Source organism: Alexandromys fortis, unplaced genomic scaffold (assembly GCF_014885135.2).
Source record: "Alexandromys fortis isolate MF-2015 unplaced genomic scaffold, M_Fortis_MF-2015_v1.1 scaffold_13, whole genome shotgun sequence".
Classification (NCBI taxonomy): Eukaryota; Metazoa; Chordata; class Mammalia; order Rodentia; family Cricetidae; genus Alexandromys; species Alexandromys fortis.
In genome coordinates, this window is record NW_026067908.1 from 9,252,311 (window position 1) to 9,275,896 (window position 23,586).

At 42.5% G+C, this 23,586-nt stretch overlaps 2 protein-coding genes across 21 annotated transcripts in view; one reads left to right on the forward strand and one right to left on the reverse strand.

Annotated features, from left to right (window-relative positions):
• Positions 1–15,230, reverse strand: part of Mier1 (MIER1 transcriptional regulator) — a 47,788-nt gene extending 32,558 nt beyond the window's left edge. For 2 of the 18 annotated variants that reach the window (XM_050136071.1, XM_050136075.1), the window contains exons 1-2: positions 9,767–9,974; positions 967–991 (exon numbers count right to left, since the gene is read on the reverse strand). In XM_050136071.1, coding sequence (XP_049992028.1) covers positions 967–991; positions 9,767–9,775 — 34 coding nt within the window. In that variant the 5' untranslated portion in view covers positions 9,776–9,974. Of the gene's footprint in view, positions 1–800; positions 838–966; positions 992–9,766; positions 9,976–11,029; positions 11,107–13,831; positions 13,933–14,397; positions 14,532–14,658; positions 14,803–14,959 lie in introns of those variants that run through there. The other 16 variants (XM_050136082.1, XM_050136067.1, XM_050136066.1 and 13 more) reach the window with 16 other exon arrangements.
• A 3-nt stretch (positions 15,231–15,233) lies between these two features.
• Positions 15,234–23,586, forward strand: part of Dnai4 (dynein axonemal intermediate chain 4) — a 66,986-nt gene continuing 58,633 nt past the window's right edge. For 2 of the 3 annotated variants that reach the window (XM_050136058.1, XM_050136059.1), the window contains exon 1: positions 15,234–15,366. In XM_050136058.1, the coding sequence (XP_049992015.1) occupies positions 15,320–15,366 (47 nt within the window). In that variant the 5' untranslated portion in view covers positions 15,234–15,319. The remainder of the gene's footprint in view (positions 15,367–23,586) is intronic. The other variant, XM_050136060.1, reaches the window with a different exon arrangement.

The following is a 23,586-nucleotide window of genomic DNA, read 5'->3' on the forward strand; positions in this document are numbered from 1 at the left end:
AATACTCAAGTTATTTAGTACTTTAATCCAATCTCTAGAACAGAACAAGTTATGTCCATGGAAAGCTTCCTGGATTATTAAAAAAGACTATTCATGTTAATCACACACACAAAAAAATTTACAATACAAGCTAGGTGGTGGTGACACACGCATTTAACCAGCACTTGGGAAGCAGAAGCAGGTGGATCCCTGACCAGCCTGGTCTACAAAGCAAGTCCAAGACATGCAGGGCTGCACAGAGAAACCCTTTCCAGGTAGAAGGGGGTGGGGTGGGGAAGGACCATCCCACAAAAGAATGAAACCCCCCAAAATAAAATTACAATATAAATGGCAATAGTTTCAATAAGCAAAATTCAGCAATGTGATGCTAAACTTTGCTAAATATTCAATGTGTGAGATATTTCCAAACAAAACAAACCTTAGACGACTCTCGAGGAACAAAAAATTATGTGCAGTATTGAAGAAAAAATATAAAAATGCAGGATGAACAGTTAAAAGTATATACAACCTATCCTACTCAAATCTACAAATAAATTCCTTTTGTTTCTGATGCCTACACCCCTGCTGAATGGTTGGCTTATTTTACTATGTCCTTCACTGGTAAATATGTTAACAATTTTTTATCAAATAAAATGTTACTTGTTCTCAAAAGCATTATTTCATATACGTTTTCAATTAAACAACAATTTAAAACTATAAGAAATAAATAAAGCAATTGAGAAGAGTGGAAGAGAAACAAGAGGAAAGAGGGACAAAGAGGAGAGAAAGAAAGCCCAGACAAGGACTTGCAGCAGCCTCACCTGGGCTTTCAGGGGCAGTCAAACATTTCATCCATTTCTTTTTCCCCAGAAAATAGAAGCGTTCAGAAGAAAAGCAAGTCAGATGCCAGTCTAGCTCCTCTAGCATTTATGCCGACTAATAGGACAAACAGTCAAATAGGATTATAAAAGCACAAAAAATACTTACCTGGACTTGAAGACTCAACAGATGGCTAAAGGGAAAAGAAAATAAATTAACATTTTGTGTACTGTACCTTCATAAGCATTTTAAGAAGCATTCAATGACTAGTGACACCAAAAACTTACAATAAGTTTTAATGTCTAACACAAAACAAAATTTTTTATATGATCTTTCCCTTCTATTATGCTAAAGCCCAAAGAAAAATCTAAAACCCTCTTGGATTTAGAAGCAAAAATAGTAATATGAAATTAATTCTGATTTTAAAAACAAATACAGTCCTTAAAAACATAGACAAAAGAGGTATAGTTTTAGATCTTAAAATCTCCAGAAATAGTTTATCTTACTTATATTGAAATAACTATACACAAAATTTGTTACCAGTGGTTTTTAAAGCCCCAAAACAAAACAAAAACCAAATTGTGAAACAAGAGATAGAAACAATTACATTCCCCCAACCACAATACTAGGGACTGAACCCAGAGCTTCAAACAAGTACACGCTAGGCAAGTATTCTACCAACAGCTATATCCTCCATCTCACCCTCTAGAAGAACAAGATCTTTCTAAAATCCAGGATGGCTTTGATCTCATCATCTCCTGCCTCAGCATCCCAACTAAGTGCAGAACTTACAGTTATCACCGTACCACTCATTAGCAACCATAAATGGAAAAATATAAAGATAAAATTGGTAACAACTACTTTTACTAATATTGCCACTTGACAGTGTGGTTGTTTTTCTCAATTCAGCTAATTTACAATTATAAACAAGTCATCTTCAAACATAAATTCCTTCTAGACAAATTCAGTAACTTGGGAGAACTTAAATGCCAGTTCAGCCAGAGCTACCCACGGATGTTCTGAGAAGGAAAAAGTCACTGGCAAAAGAAGAGCATACTCTTTAAGATTATTTCTTCTGCTAAACACAACAGGGCCAAGAAGTAAGGCAACTAAAAAAAAAGGGGGGGGGATGTGGTTGATTTTCAAAGCCAGGGACTCTAAGACAGATCTCTATGAGGCATTTATATTCCATTTTGAAACCTGCCTACATCATGGTATTGTTCTAAGGGCAGCATTCCAGATTCCAGTAGTGACCTATGTTGGCTTCCTTTGAAGCACACTTTTTCAGTGGTTCAATTTCTACCTCTAAATTTTAGTAAGAGAACAGTTCATCCCTTCAGCATGGTTTTCAAAGAATTCCACCAGCACCACCACAAAAAAAAAAAAACAAACAACAACAAAAAAACAAACCAAAAACCAAAAAAAAAAAAACCCAAAAAACAAAAAAACAGAGTCAGGAACATGCCATGCAGCCACTGGAGGAGAAAGCCACCCTCGCACCAGTACGGAGGTAATCCACAAGCCTTGTGGTAAAATACAAAATGATAGAAATGGGTTCACTTAAGATATGAGAACTAGCTAGCAAAAGCCTAAGTGACTAGACAAGCAGTGTTTTAATTAATACAATTTCTGTGTGATTATTTCAGGTCTGGGCAGCCGGGAACGAAGAAGCAGCCTCCGACTACACATAGTATTATCTATTTCTTATACCATACCACCATTATTTTAAAGTTATCATGCCAGAACAGTTAATAGAATTGTTCAGTTGGTTTCTCTGATGAGAAGTTGGACAGTAGGATGCCATGGAAATAATACTATAACCATAAAAAGGGCAGAACACACAGTTCTGACGTGAAATGGGTGTAGGTAGACACTATAGCTATTATCCAGCAAATCAACATTATAAAATCGTAATCCCAACTGTAAGTCTAACCTTTGCACAATTACATCATTCAATGACTTCATTTGTTGCCAAGTTGGTAAGTACTACAGACAAGCTTCATCATACTCCTTTTCCTTTTTAAGTAAATGTCTGAAGCAAATATACATGACATAAACAACAACCACAATTTCTTATGGATTAGGACTCAAAGAGAAACAGTTCCTGAACATAATTGTTTTTTAACATTACATTGTTTCATAGTCTTCTGATTAAAGAAGAAAAAGTTTTCTGAAAGTTTGTTGGCACACTTTTAATCCTAGTACTCGGGAGGCAGGAAGAGCTGAGGCTGGTCTGGTCTACGGAGTGAGTGCTAGATCAGCCAGAAAAACATAGTAAGACCCTGTGTTTAAAAAAAAGGGGGGGGGCATCTTTTGACTGAAAATAACTACTCTGGACATGAACAAATTTAAAGGCATTAGCTATTATCAATAATAGGATACTGAATCTGAAAGCTGTGTACTTCAGTTTATGACAGGCCTTTCACCAGCAGTAAATAACAATACCACACTGATGAGTATTAGCAGCAAACAGTTGCCAGCTTGAAGTTCTAAAAAGGCCCCAAATATTTCCTATTCCGTAAGAAGCCTGTGTTTAGAGGACTGGCAGCATTGTTAAGCAGAGGGCACTCCCCTGAATACATTGCTTAATGTTCAAAGAGAGCTAATATTCTGTTAGACATGTTGGGCTAGATGGAAGGTAACATTCACAAGTTGGAGTGGGACAGGACATGCTAAGTGTCTATTTTTAGTGGTTTATGTCACAAATAAAATTTTATCAGTTTAGGAGGAAAGGATGAGATTAGTTTATTGTAACTTAATTGCATCCAATCAAATCAAGATTATCTACTGGAAACAAGCATTTTAAAAGTTCTTACTGTGACTACTACTTTTATTCAAATGACAAAAATAAAATTCAAGATCAAGTTGTGTTTATTATCACAATACAGGAGTTTCAATATAGAATGAAAGCATTTTTATAGACATACAAGAACAGTGCTACAACTCTCAAACAGAGTTACTTTATTTTAATCATATATATAGTATCAACACCTACTCTTTGCACTTGTTTCACACAATAGCAAACTCAGGCTATGCACTGAGAAGATGAAGGTTTCGTGGCGTGATGAAGACAGCTGAGGAAGCCTCTCACTCAAGGTTCCACTACACCTCACACCGCGAAGACAAAGTCTAACCTCTCTTTTCCTTCCTTCCTCGCTACTCTCTATTCCTAAAATCTTTCTTACCAACTCAAACCATGCTTCAAATATAAAAACAAACTGATTCTTTTTCTTGTTGAATAGTTATGTTTCTTTAGGAACTAGTCTTGACTTAACAATCTACTCCAAAAGAGCTTGGATATTTTACCTTTTAATATCACAGTCAGTTAGAAAAAAGGGGAAAGGTGAAACAAAACTACAAGTAAATTAAGCACTTATTTTTGAACACTATCTATTTTTATGAACATAAACAGAAAGCTAGAGAAATAAAATATTCTTAAAATACTCACAGTATTGTTAAAAATATGAATGACTTCAACAATTCAGATCTTTAACCAACATCAACATAGCCTACTATTACACATATAGGTGTATATCAATATGTATGTGTGTTATTTATTATTGTAGCTTGTCTTTAGAGAAGAGTTAGATGGAAATTTTAGAAATGATACATGCTTCTTCCAAGAAACATTAACACCACAAGTCTGTAACATAACGATGAAACAGACTATGTTTCAGTTATAAGAAGACTAAGAAACAGAGTTTAATAAAAATAATAACACCTATATTCAGAGAATGAGTCGGTAAGCAGAGGGTTTTCCCATTTTATGGTTTTCTGTATTGCTGGAATTTTCAATTGTTTTCACATATTACTCATTTTTTAAAGAGAAAATGAGGACCATAAATCTCTTAATTTCTGAAAACAAAACACTAGTGCTGTTTAAAACTAACACTTAGCAGATAGAGGAAGGCAGATCTGCGGACCAGAGTTTAAGGCCAGCAGAGACTGAATTCCAGGACAGCCAGGGCTACACAGAGAAACCCTGTCTTAAAAACGTAAAAAAAAAGAAAACAAAAAACCTAGTGTGTTTTTGTTTTTTTTTTACTATTTCTTAATTATAATCTTTAAAAGTTAGTTTAATTTTTGGTATATACATGTGATGTGGGAGAGAAAACTAATTAGGCAGAAGACAAAGGAAAAAAACAGGCTGAAGTAAAAGCAGCTGTTAAACTGCTCCCGTATACCACCATGCTCTACAGCTGGTTAAGTCGCTGTTCTAACCTCAGTGCCTCAACTGTCTTCAATTCTTGTTAGCACTTCTCTAAAACAGAAAACCCTAATTTGTGAGAGTCAAGACAAACTCTAGGGGGAAAAAAAATAAACTAGAATACTATTTTTTTTCACAAAAATTAATGTGCTCAAAGTATTTACTAGATCTTCAGTAAAAAGAAATGACTTCCCCCCTCAAACCAATTCTATCACCATTTCTTACATGCTGCCATTACTTTCTTAGGAGGATAGAAGATAAAACAGGCTGAGCTGGAGTTAGGGAAGTCTATTCCAGGATGCATATGCATACTGCAGGCGTACCGTGTCAAAGGCTCCCCACTCCACCCTCTTCCATACACATGTGGATCAGTTCAACCCGTCTTTACTCTCAGAAACACTGTTAGTCTCCAGACTACCTGAGGTTGAAATTAGGAAATTTACTGCAGCAGCAATATTTCCCAAGGTAGAATGGCTTTCTGGAAGACAAGCACCAGGAACGCACAAGTCTGGGACTTGGCTGAGCTACACAGACCAAGTGCTGATCAGTTTCATTTTCTCTATGGTGAAAAGCCTTCAATTTCTTTACGTTCCTTTAAAACCTAGGCTCACTTTCATTACGAATTACCCAAAATGCAGTTAAAAGATAGGTAAGCTTAATATTGTCTTCTGACTTGATTTTTTTAAAAAAACATGACTATAGGATAAGGCAAGCTCGATAGACATAAAGCTGCTTTAGAAACACACACACACACACAAACACACTTTAACAATTACATAGCCATAGAAAAATCCAAGCAACGGTTTAGTCTCTGGTATGAATTCTGGGGCCATTTGTTAATCCTTTAAAAACATGAGATTTGTTCTGAACATCAAGCAAGAAATTTTTACATGGTGATTTATTTCTATAAAGACAGACTATGCTTCACTGGCAGTGTGTGCATCTAAATTATATGGGAAATAGATTAGTTTCACCAACATTACTTTAAATGAATTCACACCTGTTATTCCCCCACCTAGGTTATCAAGTGTGTTGACTTAGTCCACACAAATGAAATATTTCAAGACTTTCATGCAGCACTGGAGTTCCCGACTATTCTGGACAGCTTTGGGAAATAATAAGCAAAGAAAATAAAACTCATCACCACTATAGAGAACTGTTTACAGTTTAAATTCACTGCTGTTAGGAGAAACTAACACTGAAGAGAAACAACACAATCCAGTTTCCTTAAAAAACAAACCACAAGCCAAAGTCCAAGCAATCTCAAATAATGCTAAACAAGGACTATGTTGAGAAATGGATGGATATAATAGTAAATAAATGTATCATTATTGAAAATATTTAAACTAATACATTAAGCAAGTCTATTTAAATATTTTGTTATAGAAGAAAGGCTCAGGTGAAAAAAAATAGATCTTAAATTGTACGTGGCTGTTTTTTCCCCTTAAGAATCCCTGTATGGTCAGGCAGTGGTGACCTTTAATCCCAGCACTTGGGAGGCAGAGACAGACAGATCTCTGTGAGTTTAAGGCCAGTCTGGTCTACAGAGGGAATTCCAGGACAGGCTCCAAAGCTACAGAGAAACCCTGTCTGGAAAAATGGGGATGTGGGGGTGGAGCCCTGTATGTTTACATACTCTGAAATAAATGACAAAATTCTTTGTTCACAAAGGTCCCTGCACCACATTCCTTATAAAGCCCTAAGGATCAACTAACTATTCCTTCCTCTTATTTTTTTTTCTCTCACTGACTTTATAGAACTGTGACTACTCTGTAATTCCTTCCTTTTCGTTTAACAGGAGAGCCTCCTTTAGTAAGCCCATGTAAGGAATCATAAGAAATGATAAGCACTGGGAGATACTATCGAAAAGAACTAAGGAGAACATATACTAATCCTTCTGTGTACACAAAATACAGTTTCACGTGACCACAACTGAAGAACCACTAAACATATACTTTCTATTATAAACTCAAGAGATGGCCAGATCAGTATATTAAAACCCCAACTATTACATATTACAATTGTATTTAATGCCACTTACAGTTACAAATCAATTATTTTTCTGGAAAAAATGTCAAGATCATTCCCTGAAATAGGAAAGAACAACGTAAATCTACAAGCAGAATGCTTAAATTTCTGTGTGGAGCTAGCTTCAATTCCCCCATAGTTACAAGTCAATGCATACTGTCCTCAGTTTTTCTTATTCAAAAGCACTGTAGTTTAGAATGCAATTTCTTTATTGTATACATCATAAAAAAACCCTATTAAGTCTATACAGAAGTAAAAACATTTTTAACCAAACTTCTTTTCCAAAATTAACTGCTCTTTAAAAAAAACACCCAATTATTAAAAAATTAAGACAAGGAAAAGTATAAGTTTGTTACTTCACCTATTTTGGGATATTTTCAGTGACACATAAAGTTCCTACATTCCTCTAAGTTCATGAGACCCTTGGGTTCTATCCTACACAGCAAAGAGAACCTATAAACACTCAAAGACTATAACAGGTATTCCAGTTCACTACACAAATGCATCGAGAACAAAAGTCAAGTTCTAGAAATTAAACCATTCATGTGTTCCTGCAAATCCTAAGAATTCCATCTCCACAGAATGAAATACCTAAGAGTGGCTTCAAGTAGAAAACAAGAAACAGCCAGTTTCAGCATACCTCTCCCTTTCATTTCTAAAACAAAAAATGCTAATGTGTCGGGCGGTGTGGCGCACGCCTTTAATCCCAGCACTCGGGAGGCAGAGGCAGGTGGATCTCTGTGAGTTCGAGACCAGCCTGGTCTACAAGAGCTAGTTCCAGGACAGGAACCAAAAAGCTATGGAGAAACCCTGTCTGGAGGAAAAAAAAAAAAGCTAATGTAACAAAATAACGTTCTCGCTGTGCAGAAAGTCAACTGAGGCTTCAGTATTTTTGTACACAAAGCTACTTTCAATAGCTTGCTGTGGGATAGGACTACACAACAACAAACTTTGGGCCGCAGTACAGCAGTGTGTTCCTGCTGTGCAGTCTAGTGGGTTTTCAGCAGTGGGGAATCCAGGGACGGTCATCTGACAAGATGCTTGACAATCCAGCTACATAGTCTACCTCCTCTAAGCACAGGAGTCAGACCCCACCAGGAGGGAAGTCCAGGAACAGACTCAGGCTAGTGGATCAAACCCAGGCACATTTAAGTGAAATAAAATTACTGTGGTCACTAAATTCATGTTTTGCAATCCTTTAACTATGAACAGGTAAAATGAAAACAGACATAATACATTCTTGCTGTAAGTCAGTAAAATTAAGTATTTTCAATAAGGGCAGCAAGCAGTACTACTACTGTAAAAAAAATCTCTCTTTCAGCCAGGTGACGAGGCACGCCCTTTTAGAGGTAGGTGGTTCTCTGTGAGTTCGAGGTCAGCCTGGTCTACTGAGTGAGTTCCAGGACAGTCAGGGCTGTTACACAGAGAGAAACCCCGTCTTGAAAAACAAACAAAAATTTCTTCTTTCTTCATAAAGGCAATTCTATAATAGAAGTACAAGTTAACACCCTAAAAAACGATTCCAGGAAGCTTGACTGGTACAGGAAAGGTCTACCATCTTATGTTTCTCTAGTTTAAGATTTAAGGATATTATGTATTAACAAAAGTAATCACTAGCCACTTCATTTAGCAAATGAAGGAGTTGAACACTGAGAGCTAAGTGGTAAATAAAATCACTTACTTCCTCAAGCTATTTTTTAGTGCCTTTGACATAAAATATGGAAATGTTTGGCAATTGTTTCGCCTTATTAATCAAGTAGTTACCCGATTGCTTCAATAGAGATCCAAAAAAGACCAAAAATAACAATGTGAACTCCAGGGATATAAATAATAATGACATTCACAGATAAAAATTAAACAAGGCAAACTAGACAACGGATGTTTAAAGGCTTAAAACCAGACACGATGTTAAAATTTCCTATAGTACATTCGAAGGCCTAATTACTCCTAAACAAACTTGTTTGCCTACCAATCTGAGCGCGAACCAGGAACTTGTTTACTAGAAATGAAGCGAAGGCTGGGAAGGGATGTGGCTCAGTGGTAGAGCGTTTGCCTGCTTGTCTGCTTTGCTCAAGACCCTCGGGTTCTATCCTATAGCAAATCAGGGGGGACAAGAGAAACAAGAAAAGCTTCCTCCAAGGAAAGAAAAATGATGGGTAAATAAATAATAGGCAGTTTTGAAACTTTGATTTGGAAGTTTTTTTTTCTTTTCCTTAAAAAACAAAACCAAAAACAAAACCAAACAGCCCCTTTAGGAGGGTGGAAAAGAAACTGAATCAGCATAGGGCCTACTGGGTTAAATTCTCCTGTTCACCTCACCTATGCTAGGTTAACTAAAGGCAGCGGGTCAGCTAGCTCTCCCCCCACCCAGACCGCAGGTCAGCAGCGCGGGCCGACGGGCGGGCGGGCGCAGCGCCGTCTAGGCTCGGAGGGAAGAAAGTTCGCGGGAGCAGGCTGGAGTCCGCGGGCCGCGCGGGCGGGCCGGCCGGCGAAGTTGCGCCACGGGCGGCTTCTGGACGGGCGCCCTCGCCCGCTCCTCACGCAGCAGCCGCCTCCCGACTGTCCCAAGTCCGACGGAGCCTCTCCGCCCAACTAAGTTCCGCGGAGCCCAGGCGGGAGGCCCGGCCGGACAACAGGTGGGCAGCGGCGCCACAGGCCCGGCCCGGGCAGGCCCGCGCCTCCCGCCCGCAGCCCTCCGCCGAGACCCCGCCGGGGAGGGGCGCTCGTTCTTACCTCCGCCATGTTGGCCGCGCCACCGGGTCACATCGCCGCGGCGGGTCGCGGCCAGAACCCGGATGTGCGCCTGGGCCGCGGGGCTCCCGCCGCTGTCTCCGCCGCCGCCTCGGCGGGAACGCGCAGGAGCCGCCCGAGCGCGCCACCACACCCCGCTCCGCCCCCTCGCGGCGCCCCGCTCGGCGGGACGGGAGGGGAGAGGCCGGCGGACGCGCGCCAAGCAGGGAGCGCGCGGCCCCGCGGCTGCCGTCCCCGGGGAGCGCGCGAGAGGCGGGCCCGAGAGCCGCCACTCCGTACTGGGGCAGAGCGCGAGAGGTCCGGGAGAGGGCCCCGCCGGGCACTCTTGCAGAACGCAAAAAACACCTCCTATTCTACACGTCGGTCACTTCCGAAGTGTGTTAGCTAGAAAACATTTGTTCCCGGACACAACAGCAGTGTCACGAAGCGCGCTCTGACAAATACTTCCCTTGGTGATTCCCGACAAGAAAAGCCCTGCTGCCCAAACTGGCAGAAGGCAAAGATGAAGAGCAAAGGTAAAGTATGCATCCTCCAACCTCACATTTTCCTCACTTTTTGCGATGCCACAGCAACACAGGTCTACATCAGATGAATTTTTGCACAACTACACGGAAGTTTCAAATGTAAAGTAATGAAAAGCTGCTCTTCGAAGGCTATGTCTATTTGACTGCATGGAGACACAACCTAATTACTTGCAACACCTAAGATACCTGCAAGCAAAAAGTTTGTTTTAATGAACTGGCCTAGGGTTGCTAACCGGCCTTGCGCTCCATACTGATAATGGCCGGGGCCAATGATTTATTCCAATTTCCTAAAGTAAATGCTGACTAAAATAGATTTATGGCTGATATTAAAATGGGCAGTAAGATATTTTACTAAACCAGAAGTTTAAAAAGTTTTTTCAGAAGGCCAGCTTTTTTCATACACAATTAAGGATTCTTAATGAAGCTTCAAAATGACTACCCAAATCAGTTAAATGATACTCATTACCTCTAAGTAATACACCATGATTAACAATACATGTGTACACACATAACTTTCTTAAGCTTCATACTTAAAATGCAATATAGGGATGCTGATTTCTTAAATTATTTCTATTTCCTTAAAATTCTAGATTCCACCAAGTCTTGTCCCATTTCTAAACACTGCCCATGAACCTGAAAGTCTTAAGCCCAATAACAATTTGTGCATGAATCAACTGCATTTACAGGTATATGAAGTAGCTGCTAAGTGAAAGGACATTACCTTGTAATTTGACAGGAAAAGAATCCAGAGACAGTCTGTAAACCAATTAAACATAAACATCTGATGCACATTTTCTACTGAAAGAAAAGCAAGGGAAAGAAGAGAAAGGAAAACTTTAAGGTTCCCAAATCTACAAACAATTCTTACCATTAACTGCACTGTACAGTGATTTCACTTTATTATAAAGATCTTAAGCTTCCTCCCCCCACAAATTCCTGGAGGGAAATAAATATTTTAGTAAGGTAATTATATACATGTGTATATATGTATACATAGTTTTATTAAATTCTTTGAACTTTTTTAAAATGTCAGTTCCTATCCAAATAGTTTTCACTAATGAAAACCGCTAAAGGCAAAGAACAATGAACATGTGTGGGCCAGTGGTGGGCACAGGTAAAAAGAATAAAGGTCTTAGAGGTACTATACCACGGTGATAAAGGAGGACTGTGCACTAAAATATGACAGCTAATACACATGGATTTTAGCTGGCATAACTTGCTTTAGTTCACTGAGTCTTTGACTCTTCAGTTAAAATATCAATCAACAAAAATCTGAATGGTGGTAAAGAACAGACTCAGATTCCTTAAGCTATGGAGCGAGTCCTCAAAGTCAGAAAATCAACTCTGCAATATTCTGAATAGGCACTTATCTTACTGTTAATTGCCTTTAAGTTAACTGATATTGCCAATCAATATTATTAACTTTAAATTATCTTTTTTTTACAGCTTGGCATATCTTTATTAAGGTAACATTAAAAGGAAACATTTCATACAAAACACGAGGGGGAAAAATCACTTTAAAATTCTAAATAGTTAAAACTAAGTTTGAAGGTAGATCGTAACATAGCCTCTACCATAGATAAGAAATGACATTATCTTTTGTGGGGGGAATTCCCTCTTGGAAACTGGAGTGTGGTGTTTTCTAGACATTCTGGAGATGAGGCGAAATGGCTCTAATACCGTAGGTAGTACACAACACATTACCACTGCACTGGGTACCCTTGCATGTCCTCCTGTTGACAATCCCATTGTTCCCAGCCTCAGGAACCACCTTCAGGAAAGCTACGTCTTTCTGGAGACACTGACTGACTCCTCTGGTGTCAGAGGTAGGAGAACTCACTACAGATACCTTCCTGTTGCATGGGCCTTATTTTCCTTGCCTAAGGTAGGATCTGCCAGGGAGTTCCTCGTTCCACGCTTCTCTGCCTGTGTTTACAGACTTTCAGAGGTTCACTGTACCTCTTGAAGAGGTTGCTCCTTTCAGAAACAGTTCAAATGCTTGGCTGATGCTTCCCTATCTGAAAGGCCAGAAGCTGCTCCCTCGCTATCACTCATCACCCCTAGTTCTTTAGCACTCTATAACGCCCTCCCCCCCCCCCCCCCCAAAAAAAAAAAAAAAAAAAGCCTCTTCTTTGTACTCAAATGCAAACCCTCAATTTATACTTGGGCTAACAAAAACATGTATCTGAAAGCAGGACACGGCAGAGTAAAATGTGTAAGAAAATTCACCAATAACCTGATCAAAATCATTAGAATTTATTAATGTGACATCCAAAATGGTAACTGTTAGAAATCTAAATTAAACTGTTTAATGTAAAAATAATGTAGCTGATGCCAACTCTTATGCGAAGTTTTTTTTTCTGCCTCAAAACAAACAAAAACCACCATATAAGGCCTAAATAAACCTAAAGAATCTCCTTCATTTGCTGAAAATTAACTTGAATTTTTATCACATTAAGCTACTCACAACTATTCTATCCGGTAACATCTCTTTTTAATGTCAATTACTGAATTCTCCATGCAAAAGTTAAATGAGGGTTAGGGATATAGCTCAGTGGTAAAATACTTGCCTAGCATGTGAGGACCTGGGTTCAAGCTCAAAATCTTTAAGATAAAGTTATAAACAACAATAGTAGCTGTGAGAGGCATATGTATGAATGCATGCATGCTGCACCAGCATGCATGGTTTCACAAACACGCACACACTCTCCAGAGATATTTAGTTGCTAATAAATATACTTAGGTTCGTAATTATACTTCAATCGGTCCCTCCATCAACAAAATCTACTTTGACAACTTACATTTACCTAAGATTGTATACCCTTGTTTTCAGCACCAACACCTGACTCAAAAACTAGTACTATTTCTGCTATGTAGGCACATCTGTCTTTGCAATTCAAAAAGTAACTCTCAGAGCACACTCAGAAAATATCTGTAACAATTCTGACTGAGACAGATGACCATAGCATAACCTACGATCTTAAAATGTTCAAAGTCCACGAGTCCTCTTTGGAGACTATTTCCCAAAACTTTTATCTAGGAATGATAGCCTCCACAGTACAAGTGATGATAGGCTACCTGCAAGCAAAACTTGTCTCGAGTGACATCTGAGACAGATTGGATCTCTCTTGACTTTAGTAGGCAGAATGCAGGTTGCCGAGCACAGCAGCACAGTACATCTGGAGGCTCCACAACTATGCAACTGCAATTATCTTTTCATTAGTTCTCTTATGAATGCCATCCTAAGATGCATTAAAAAATTGGCTCTTCAAAGAACAGATTCGGTTCCTTTCATAATTTTTCCCTACAGTTTCATTCAGTGGCCCCATTTTATCTTTATGTTGCAAACTTGTGTTTATAATTCTTAATGCTGCTGATGTTTGCTTTATCTCACCCCAAAGTCTTGAAAGGGTTGGCCATTAGCAGTCCTACAACACCAGAACAGACAGTAATCATAATGTTCCTATTACATGAGGGAGTTCCCTTTTGCCCTCCCTTTGTCTCCAATTGTGCCCCTGCCTACCAGCATCACATCCGTCTTGTCTGCATTGAACCTCAACCAGTTGGTTCTTAACCACGTCCGAAACTCAGCCAGGCACTGGGAGAATCGAGCCACCACACCATCTGGATTAAAGGAAAGAAAGCCTCAGTTGGGACGAGAGAGAAACAGTGTTGCCACAAGCTCACCCCGTCTCACATTTTCAAAAGGATGCCTGATAACCAGGTCAACCTGGTTTCACCAAAAAGAAACACAAAACTGAGTCCAGCAATTTGTAAGCAATGCTAAAGATTAAAAAGGAGACCAATAATCAGGTTTCCGTATTTCACCCAAGATGTATGAAAGGTTTAGTCAATTTCGGGTCATCTCAGTTAAGCGGACTCAGAAGCCTAGCCAGTCTTAAAATTGCATAAAATCTTCTGCAAAATTACAAAGATTGAGGAGATTTAATCTAAGAAAACTGAAGCCCGGGAAGGAGGGAGTGACTTGCCCAAGGTCACACAGCAAGCAAGGACCAGAGATGGGCGTCAGGCCAGGAGCCTCTACATCACAAACTAGAAGAATAAGGCCCCTAGCGGGGAGACAGGCACCGTGCGCGGCTCGTTCCCTGCAATGCCGTCTCCGAGTCTCTCGCCCACTGGATCCCTCCGACAACGGCAGGCTGACCCAGGTCGAGCCCACCACCTCAGGGGATGCTCTGCCAGAGAGCCCTCAACTGGCTGGGACAGCTGGGGAAAATCAGAGGCACAGAGGTGGAGCCACGGGGGAGTGGCTAGGAAGCCACACCCCTGCCGCGGAGCGAGGGCCGACCGAAAAGGGCGGAAGCTGGCCTGCCCGCCCGGCGAACTCACTCCGCAGCGTAGTCCCGGCGTGCCGCGGAAGCAGCGAAGACGTGCGCCGCCGCCACCGCGAGGGCCGAAAGACCGGGCGGGGGAGGGGCGGCAGCTGCGCGTGCGCACCAGGCGGCAGTGCCTCCGAGCTGCCATCCCGCCCCGCAGACACTCGGGCAGCCCCGCCCCGGAAGTCAGGGGTCTTCCGGGCGGCGTTCTGCCGTGGGGGAGGGGAAGCGGAGGAAAGGGGACTGCGGGCGCCTCTGGAGCTTCGGTTCCCGGTGGAAGGATGGGGAGGATGGTTTGTGGAGGCTGCACTTACAGCCACCGCCGCTGCCGCCGCCTCCGCTGCTGCCGCCGCCGCCTGGAGACGCCCCATCCATCCGCCTGCAGCCGGGAGACTCACAGCCTGGGAGGGGCCTAGGGCCTGGGCCGCCCGCCTCCTCCGAGTCGTCGCCCGAGCTTCCTCCAGCTCCACCAACCCTCTGCCCTCCCCTCCGCCTCCGCCCTCCTCCTCCACCTCGAGCGGCCAGCCAACCGCGCGGCCGCTTCTTAAGCCGGGCTCCTCCGTCGCCATGACGCCCGGCAAACATTCCCAAGCCGCTGATGCGGGCGGTTGGGGTCCGGGCATAGCAGAACCGCTAGGGAAGGGGCGCCGAGCCCTAGTCTGCGGGTCGCCACCATGTTCGGCTCTCCGACGACCACCCGCAAGCAGGCCAGCTTTGCCACGTAAGTTCCGCACTAGATCCGTGGTCCATTCTTCTAGATACCGGAGGCAGCCCCTCGGTTTGGAGAGGGGTTCCCAACTCATTCGATCTCGCGGAGCCCCCAGGCGGCTCCGGCTCTTTTGGCCTCATTCGGTCTTTGTAGAAGCTCCTTTGCGGTGCTCGGCCCCTGCTTCCTTTGCTTCCAAGTGCTTTTGCTTGTAGTCTTTCCTTTGGTCTTTCAACTTAAAGCCTTCTTGCTGTGCTCGTGCTCCTTGGTTTCTCTGAGCAACCAAAACTATTTTAATATGTTTGCCAGCCGAGGATTTTTAATCTCCTGTCAGCTTGTCTTAAGACTGTTAACGGCTTACAACATTCTGCTAAGCCAGAAGAAAAGCACAGAGGCGGACTCCTGTGACGTAGAGCTTGAAAGTGCTTCCTCGAAGGTCCACTAAAATGTTCCCCACTTCATGGTCGCACATTTCAGCCATTGGGTCATCTTCTCAAACCAGCCACATCTTTTCTTCAGTGCTCTGCCCGGTTCATCGTTTGTTGTTTCCCTGCTCCCCTATCCGACCTTCCTTTATCCCAAACATCCCGTTTCCCAAGTTCCCCCCAACCTCCCCTTCTCACTTTTCTCTCCCCATCTCCCCTTACCTCCCTCCCCCCCCCTCCCCCAAGATCCCATTTTTTGCCCGGCAATCTTGTCTACTTCCCATAATCAGGAGGATAGCTATATGTTTTTCTTTGGGATCACCTTCTTATTTAGCTTCTTTAGGAGATCAAATTATAGACTCACTGACTTTTATTTATCTCTAGAAACCAATTATGAGTGAGTACATCCCAAGTTCATCTTTTTGGGTCTGGGTTACCTCACTCAGGATAGTGTGTTCTATTTCCATCCATTTGCATGCAAAATTCGAGAAGTCATTGTTTTTTACCGCTGAGTAGTATTCTAATGTGTATATATTCCACACTTTCTTCATCCATTCTTCCATTGAAGGACATCTAGGTTGTTTCCAGGTTCTGGCTATTACTGAACTCACTGAGAGTTCCTGGGAGAGAACCTGGTGCCGCCCTGATTGTAGTACTCCGCCTTTATGCCATCCTCCCCTTCACTAAAATGCTTTCCGATAGCCCGCGACAGTCAGTTTACACTTTTGTGATTAACTGACCCATCACCAGCTCTGATCTAAGTGACCACTTAAGAGTTTGAAAGGCTTCAGTTAGTTGCCGGGACACCACTGATTCCCTACTCTTCGTTAGATTCGTGGCTAGCTTTCTGCTTTTATCTTTATGTCTGTGTGTCTGTTCTTGTGCATATTTAGAGATATGGGCTCACTGTGTAGCCCTGGCTGGCAGGGAACTGGACTGAAAAGGGCTGGGATTAAAGGCTTATGGTTTACCAATCTACCCACCTGTCCCTTACCTAAATATATGTTGTGGGCTCAGGTTGTTCTCCTCATTGTTGCCCTGTGCCTTTCAAAGTCATGTGTACTCACGACTCACAAGTTTTCGTCTCCCTTCAAGATCTCTCTCAAGAAAACTGACAAATGAAGCAGCTACACCTAGAAAGGAATCGACTGCTCAAAATTCCTCTTCCACGTCATTTCTATGTTGGAATAGCTGACGGCCAACAGCCTCCGTGTGGTAGTCATTGTACATCCGCTTAGAACTTCCCCAACTCTTCCCTTGCCCTTTGCGTAAGTGCTCCCATTCTTCTAAGCCCCCACGGGATCTGGCTTTGGATTCTGCCAGTCCAGTAAAACAGTAACACCCCCCATCCCCACACACACCACAAACATTTCATTCCCATTTGTGGCCCTGGGAATTAGCTGTCCTTTGAAAGTTTATGTGAGATAATCTCAGGATTCACTCGTTTCTGTCAAATGTCTCCATAGTAAAATAATACTTTATTTCCCAGGATCAACCTCTCCCTTACTATGTGTTTCATAAAAAGTTTATCCCCATAAATAAAGATTTTTATTTTTGTGTGCTGCTGTAGACTTTTATTACCTAGAATGAAGACTGTCTTTAACACACATTTGTTAACTGAACAAATGAATAAAGGCATACACCCAGATAACTGGGTTTTCTTGCCCAGTTTCTGTTTTGGCTTTAAAGAGATGTTAAATTGAAATTAAGTTATGTAACTTAAAATGATATAACACTTGTTAATTCAAAACAAACATAAAAACATCCATGACTTTTCGTTTCAAAGGGGATAGGAAATGGTTTATTCTGGATCTTAATGTTGGGAGCTGTGAACCCCCCAGATCCTGAATTTCTGGTAAACAACTTGTAATGCTTGCAGATGCTCTGAGCATGAGATCCTCAGGAGTTTCCTGATGGCAGGGAAGTGGTTTCTAGTGCATTTGGCTGGGGCGTGGCTATCAGTTAAGGATCCCTATATAAGCTGCCCCTAAACACAATAAAGGGGGTATTCTTGGGGCATTCCTGTTTCAAGAATGACCCATGTCTCTGTGTCTGTGAGTCTTTGTGTATTTCAATCTCCAGCCCCTTACCCAGTTCATGAACTGTATGATACCGCTTAGAGTACAGACGGGCATGGTGTGCTACAACTTAAGATGAGTGACTATGGCCCAGAAACACACATTCAGGTTTTCCCAAATACCATGCTCCAATGGTAAATGTCTCATGAAATTTTATACTTGCAGCAAAATCGTAAATCAATGTCCCTTCCATATACATTGGTGGAAACGTCAGGTGGTAGGTTCAGCAAAGTGGGGAATATCTGTTCTAAGCCTCGGATGCCTTCTGATAACATTTTTAAGGCCTTTTGGTTGTTGGAAACCAGAAGTCTGTTAATACTGTCCAAAGGGTTTCACTTGGTAATCGGAAGGATATTAGGTCAGACACAGAGGTAGGCAAGAAAAGGCAATTCGGGGCTAACCACAGCAAGGTAAGTTGTAGTCAGACTCTGGCCCTGCAACATTCCATCCTCTCCATAACCACTGAAGTTTAATGAGCTAATTAGCTTGTGTAGAGTGGCCGGTGTAAGCTGTGGCTTGTTCCCAGGAACATTAGTGGCTGAATGTTAGACAATTCCTAGGGAATTTAAATAGTGGCATTCGTAATAGACGAATGGTTAAGGACAGGATAGGATTCGAGATGTGAGCTGCTGTCACTTTTTGAGATAGCCATGTTACATGATTAAAACAAAGTTTCAAGCTTAGTTTTTGCTGTAACTCATTATTTCTCATCTTTTTTAAAGAATTCAGATCATATAAAATATCTCGAAGAATTTACCAGTTTTTCACTTTCTCACTTGATTTTCCGATTTTGCAATCTTCCTATTAGCCTCACCCATTGTGCTAAAAACAACCCTTTTCTCTACCCAGTTTTATTCTAATTCTTTACATGTTCTAATTTTGTTATTTAATTTATTCTTTGAGTATTCATCTGTTTACTGCTATAATTTAAAGAGATAGGCAGGTGTATGGCATAGAGCAGACCTGAGATTACCCTGTAGAATGAACTCTGTGAGATCCTCACTACCATCGAGTTGGCTGGGGATCTGTGGGAGGGGACTTGATTAGACCTCATAGCAGGAGAATGTTAGAGGACCTAGAGCATACAGATAGGCAGCATGATGGGACCTTGAAGGAGAGATGGAGTTTTCCCTTCAGAATCCCTGAAAGGAACTTTAGAAGAGATGGTTGTCATGTTTAAAATGACATGAGTCCTGAAGAAAATAGCCATCAAATCCCCACAGCAATAGGGTCCCTGATTCTTAGGGGTTCCCAGCTGCGTAGACAGGCCCCATATGGAGGTATCTGCCTTGGCCTGGCCTATATGCTGCAGATGTGGCAATAGGTAGGATCATAAACTTACCCTACAGCAGCAAGGCCACAGTGCTGCAGGCTTTATTATTCTACTGAGGGTCCCAGAGAGAGGACTGCAGGGAGGGAGACTGTGCTCAGATGGTCACAACAGGAGCCTGTCACTTCTTTGTCCTAACCTATAGAATGCTGGGGAGACCTGCTCTCATTTCTGTCCGAGAGGGCAACTAGAGGATCTCTGGTCTAACACGTTACTCGTCTGCTCTTGCGTGGTAGCCACTTGTTCCATTAGCACCCTGGGCATTTATTTTAAATTCGTAGTTTTGACAATTCCAAAATACCTGCCATATCTGAGTCTGGTTCTGTTGTTTTATTTGCCTCTTCGCACGTACTCTTGTATTTCAGATAGGCCCTACATGTTTTGTTGTTGAGAGAGAGTGGTATCATACTGAATTTGTACCATTAGAAATTAAGCTGTATTTACTCTTTGCTGAAGGAGCTAAATGATTAAGGCTCGGGTGTCCTCTAGTGTCCTAGTTTTGATTTGTGGAGTGTGTGTGTGTGTGTCTGTCTGTCTGTCTGTCTGTGTTTTAGGTTTACCTCAGAGGCTTCCTAAATTGTGTGAGCTTCACAGTTATTTTATACTTGTTTGTGTTACAGAAGCCCTCCTGTTGTGTAAGATGTCCTGGGGAGAGACTGCTTATGGAGTCCTGGTCTCCTGCTGGGGTCTTGTCCCTGATGTCCCTCCATTTGTCAAATGCTGGAATCGCAAGTGTGCACCACCATGTTTGTTTCTCAGCTCTTTTCCCCTCATTTGGTGAGACAAGATGGCAAAGCAGGGCCAGAGTTAGGTTATTTCCTCTCCCTGTGTCTGGTAGGCCTCGGTAGACTCAAATTGCTTCCTTCAGCTCTGGTAACATGGAATTCTGTAAGGATAGGTGCCTGCTAAGAAGAGGATTTTCCAGGTGTTTTAAGAACATTACTTTCCATCCACTTGGTGGGCTTATGGAGGTCAAATGAAAATGAGCTGGCTCCCAGAAGGTTTTATCCTTTAAGCTGAAGTCTGCTTATTCTTCAGTAACCAGGCAGTTGTCATTTACGTTCTCTGACCTCCGGTTGGCTCCAGGATCCGTTCTCTTCAACTGTGATCTCTTTCTCTGCATTTCCAGTTTTCAGGGTACTTGTTAGCCCTGTGATCTCCATTGTCTGATGGAACTGAAAAGAAAGGGTAGTTTTAGTCTTTCTGTGAGATGAGATGTTATGACTTTCAAGGTCTTTACATGTTGGAGTGGAAACTGGAAGTAAGTCTATTTGTTCTTTAGTTCTGTTCTTTAGTTCTTGTCTTCATTGTGGTGTGGAAACCACCAAAGGTTCTACAACCAGTGTCTCACTGCAGAAGGTGATAAAAAGTTGGGGCGGTAGCCCAATTGGTGAAGTACTTTCTTAGTGTGTGTGAGGTCCTCGCCTTGGTCCCCAGCACCACATAAACCAGGCATAATGATGCCCACTAGTAATTCCAGCACTTGGGAGCTAAATGCAGGAAGCTTTGAGGGTTATCCTCATCTTTATGGGGAGTTTGAGGCCAGCTTGGACTGGAGATTTTGGCTTCTTTTTAATGTTACAGATTTTTTTTTAATTTTTAAAATTTTTAATTATAGTTTTTATTTAAAAGTCATACTTGCTGGGCATTGTGGCATATACCTTTAATCCCAGCATTTGAAAGCTAAAATTCAACCCCAGCCTGGTCCAGAGTAGCCAGAGCTACATTATGAGTCCCTCCCTGCCTCAAAAAAAAAAAAAAAATTAGGTTAAATCACAAATTTGGTGTGATTTCTTAATTTTCTTACCCTGAACCTCACTGGTGACTTGGAATCTGCAGTGTTTACCTAAAATGGCATCTCTGTGCACATCTGTCACTTAGCATCGCTGCCTTTACTTTCCCCCTGAAATCCACATTACTCTGCATTCTTCAACTACTGGCAGATAGCTCCAGCAGGCAGCTGTGTTTGGGAAGATCTTTTTTTATTTTTACATTTTTTTATATTGCACACACATGTTTAATTTACCTGTACCCCAGCAGGCAAAACAGGCATTTCCCAACCCTCTTAACCACCTGGTCCCATTTAAGTGTCTGATCTGCTTATGAAAATAGTGATAGCCCCTGACCCAGAGAGGGCTGTGGAGGTCACGCCCACGCCACACCCCAGCACAAACTGGGCTGCTCCAGACAAAGAAGGACCTGCAAACTAGGCACTGCTTCCGTTTTTTACTTAGAAAGAACGTGTCCCAAGGGTCTCTGAATGCATTCACTTCCCTCATGGCATCTCGAGGCATCAAGAGTTCCAGTCTTCCCCGATCTTCAGATGGCCATTCTCTACCTCTGGGCCCTGTAGTCTTGTGTACACGTCCACACTATCATTTGATTTCTTCTTCAGCTTGACCTCTTCTGCCCGCCTCTGGCTGAAGAACACCAGGGCCAAGGTAAGCATGCCATTGATTCCGACAATGTGCTTGCTCAGGTCCAGGTGGCTACAGAGCATGGATGTCAGAGCATGGCATGAGGCAGAGGTGAACCAACACTGTGCCAGCTCCAGAACCAACAAGTTGCAGTCAGCATCTGCCAGATCTCTACAGAGTAGGATGACCCCATTGTCCATCAGCCTATTGAAATTCAGGGCCAGACTTGGCAGGCTTTGATTGTTCTTGAAAGATGACATCATATATTTACAGCATGCTGAAGTCAAAGAACACTGCCTCAGCATCAGTCTTTGCAAAGGACACATGAAATGACCCAGAGCATTCCAGATATGCCTCCATCCTGTATCCTTCAAGTCGTTCTCTGCCAGGCTCAGGTGGGTCAGCATCTTCCTGTGCCTGAGAGAGAAGGTGATTTCTTCACAAGAGGCCTCAGTGAGGTTACAATTCTCCAACATCAGTTCCCTGAGGTAACTCTGCAGCAGGTACTTCACCCCCAAAATATCTAGGGAGCTTGCTCTCAATAACAGAGTCTTCAGGTGCATGTTCCTTTGAAGACTGCTGGTAAGCTGAATCCAGTCTCTAAAGGTGGCCTCACAGGGCTTCAACTGTAACCTTTGCACTTTACACTGGGGCTTCTTGAGGGTGGTGGTGACTCCTGTATGGACGCTGTCAGCCACCGTCAGCACTTCCAGATCTTTGTTTCAAACACGGAGCAGATATCGTGCCACCAGCTGAAGACGATCTTCTTCTCTCAGCTGAGTGCCCTAGGAAGGATCTGCTGAGTCGGGCCGAAGCTCCTGGTGGAAGGCTCTCCACAGAGTCAGTTCTACTTTCTTCAAACCTCGACAGTGCCTAAGACAAAACGCAGACAGCTGGAGGTCCTTCAGGCTCCTGAGTTTCAAAAAGACTTTCTGGTAGCTTTCCAGGGCACTCGGCGATTTTGGTCAGGCAGGGGAAACGCTGAGAGCAGTCATAGCATCCATAGTCATTCAATGGGTTATCACGCTTACGGCCTTCAACTTGTTACCCAAGGCCAATCTGCACTTGAAGGACCTCATCACAATGCCACCACACGCTTCATTTAAAAGACCAAATAAGAAAAGCCCCATCTGAGTCTCACAGCTTTCTCTGGCTCTCGACATTGCGATCAGATCCTGTATGTTCACTTGGCTCAGTGGGTGATAATATACAATTCTTTAGGGGAAAAGGAGAACATAAAACATGGCACCAAAAAAATCCTGGAAGATAAACAAGGCAAACATGTAACAGTCTCCTTGGTCTTCTAGCCTTCGCAGAATGTTCACTTGAAAGAAAGCGTCTATGGTGGCCTCATCCACCTTGACATGCTGAAAGTCCGTCTTATCAAACACTCTTCAGGTCCCATCCACCCTGGGCAGCCAGACGGCACACACCTTCCAATTGCTTTTGGTAATGACCACCGGAAGGTGTCTTACATATGGTTGGGAACAGGGTAGCCAGGTACAACACACACAGAGATGTTGCATTTGGACAAGCCTCTGTGAGATTTACCATTTTTTGCATCAGTTTTCTTAGACAATGGCACACCATCCAGCACACCACAGGGACCCGACACATGGACAAGAGAATGGTGTTTGTCATGGCAAAATCCACAACTTGATTCCCTATCATTTTGCCTCTGAAATACAACCTGAGATAGTCGAGCGTTTCAGTCCTCCTAAATCCAGTCATGGTGACATGGGAGGGACACTTGACTAAGAGTTCAACTCCTCTCCAGGAGGTCGGTCTCACCATGGTCAGGAGTGTGGCTTCTGGAAGCATCCTTTTTGCTTAACATGCAGCTCAGGAGAACACACCCAGGCAACTTCTGGTTCCAGTCCTCCACCAGATCAGCTGGTCTTGTGATGAGGGAAGATGTGAGCTCCTCAAAGCCGTCCAACAGGAGCAGTAAAATCTTAGACACGAGAGCCTGAGACCTAAGCCCT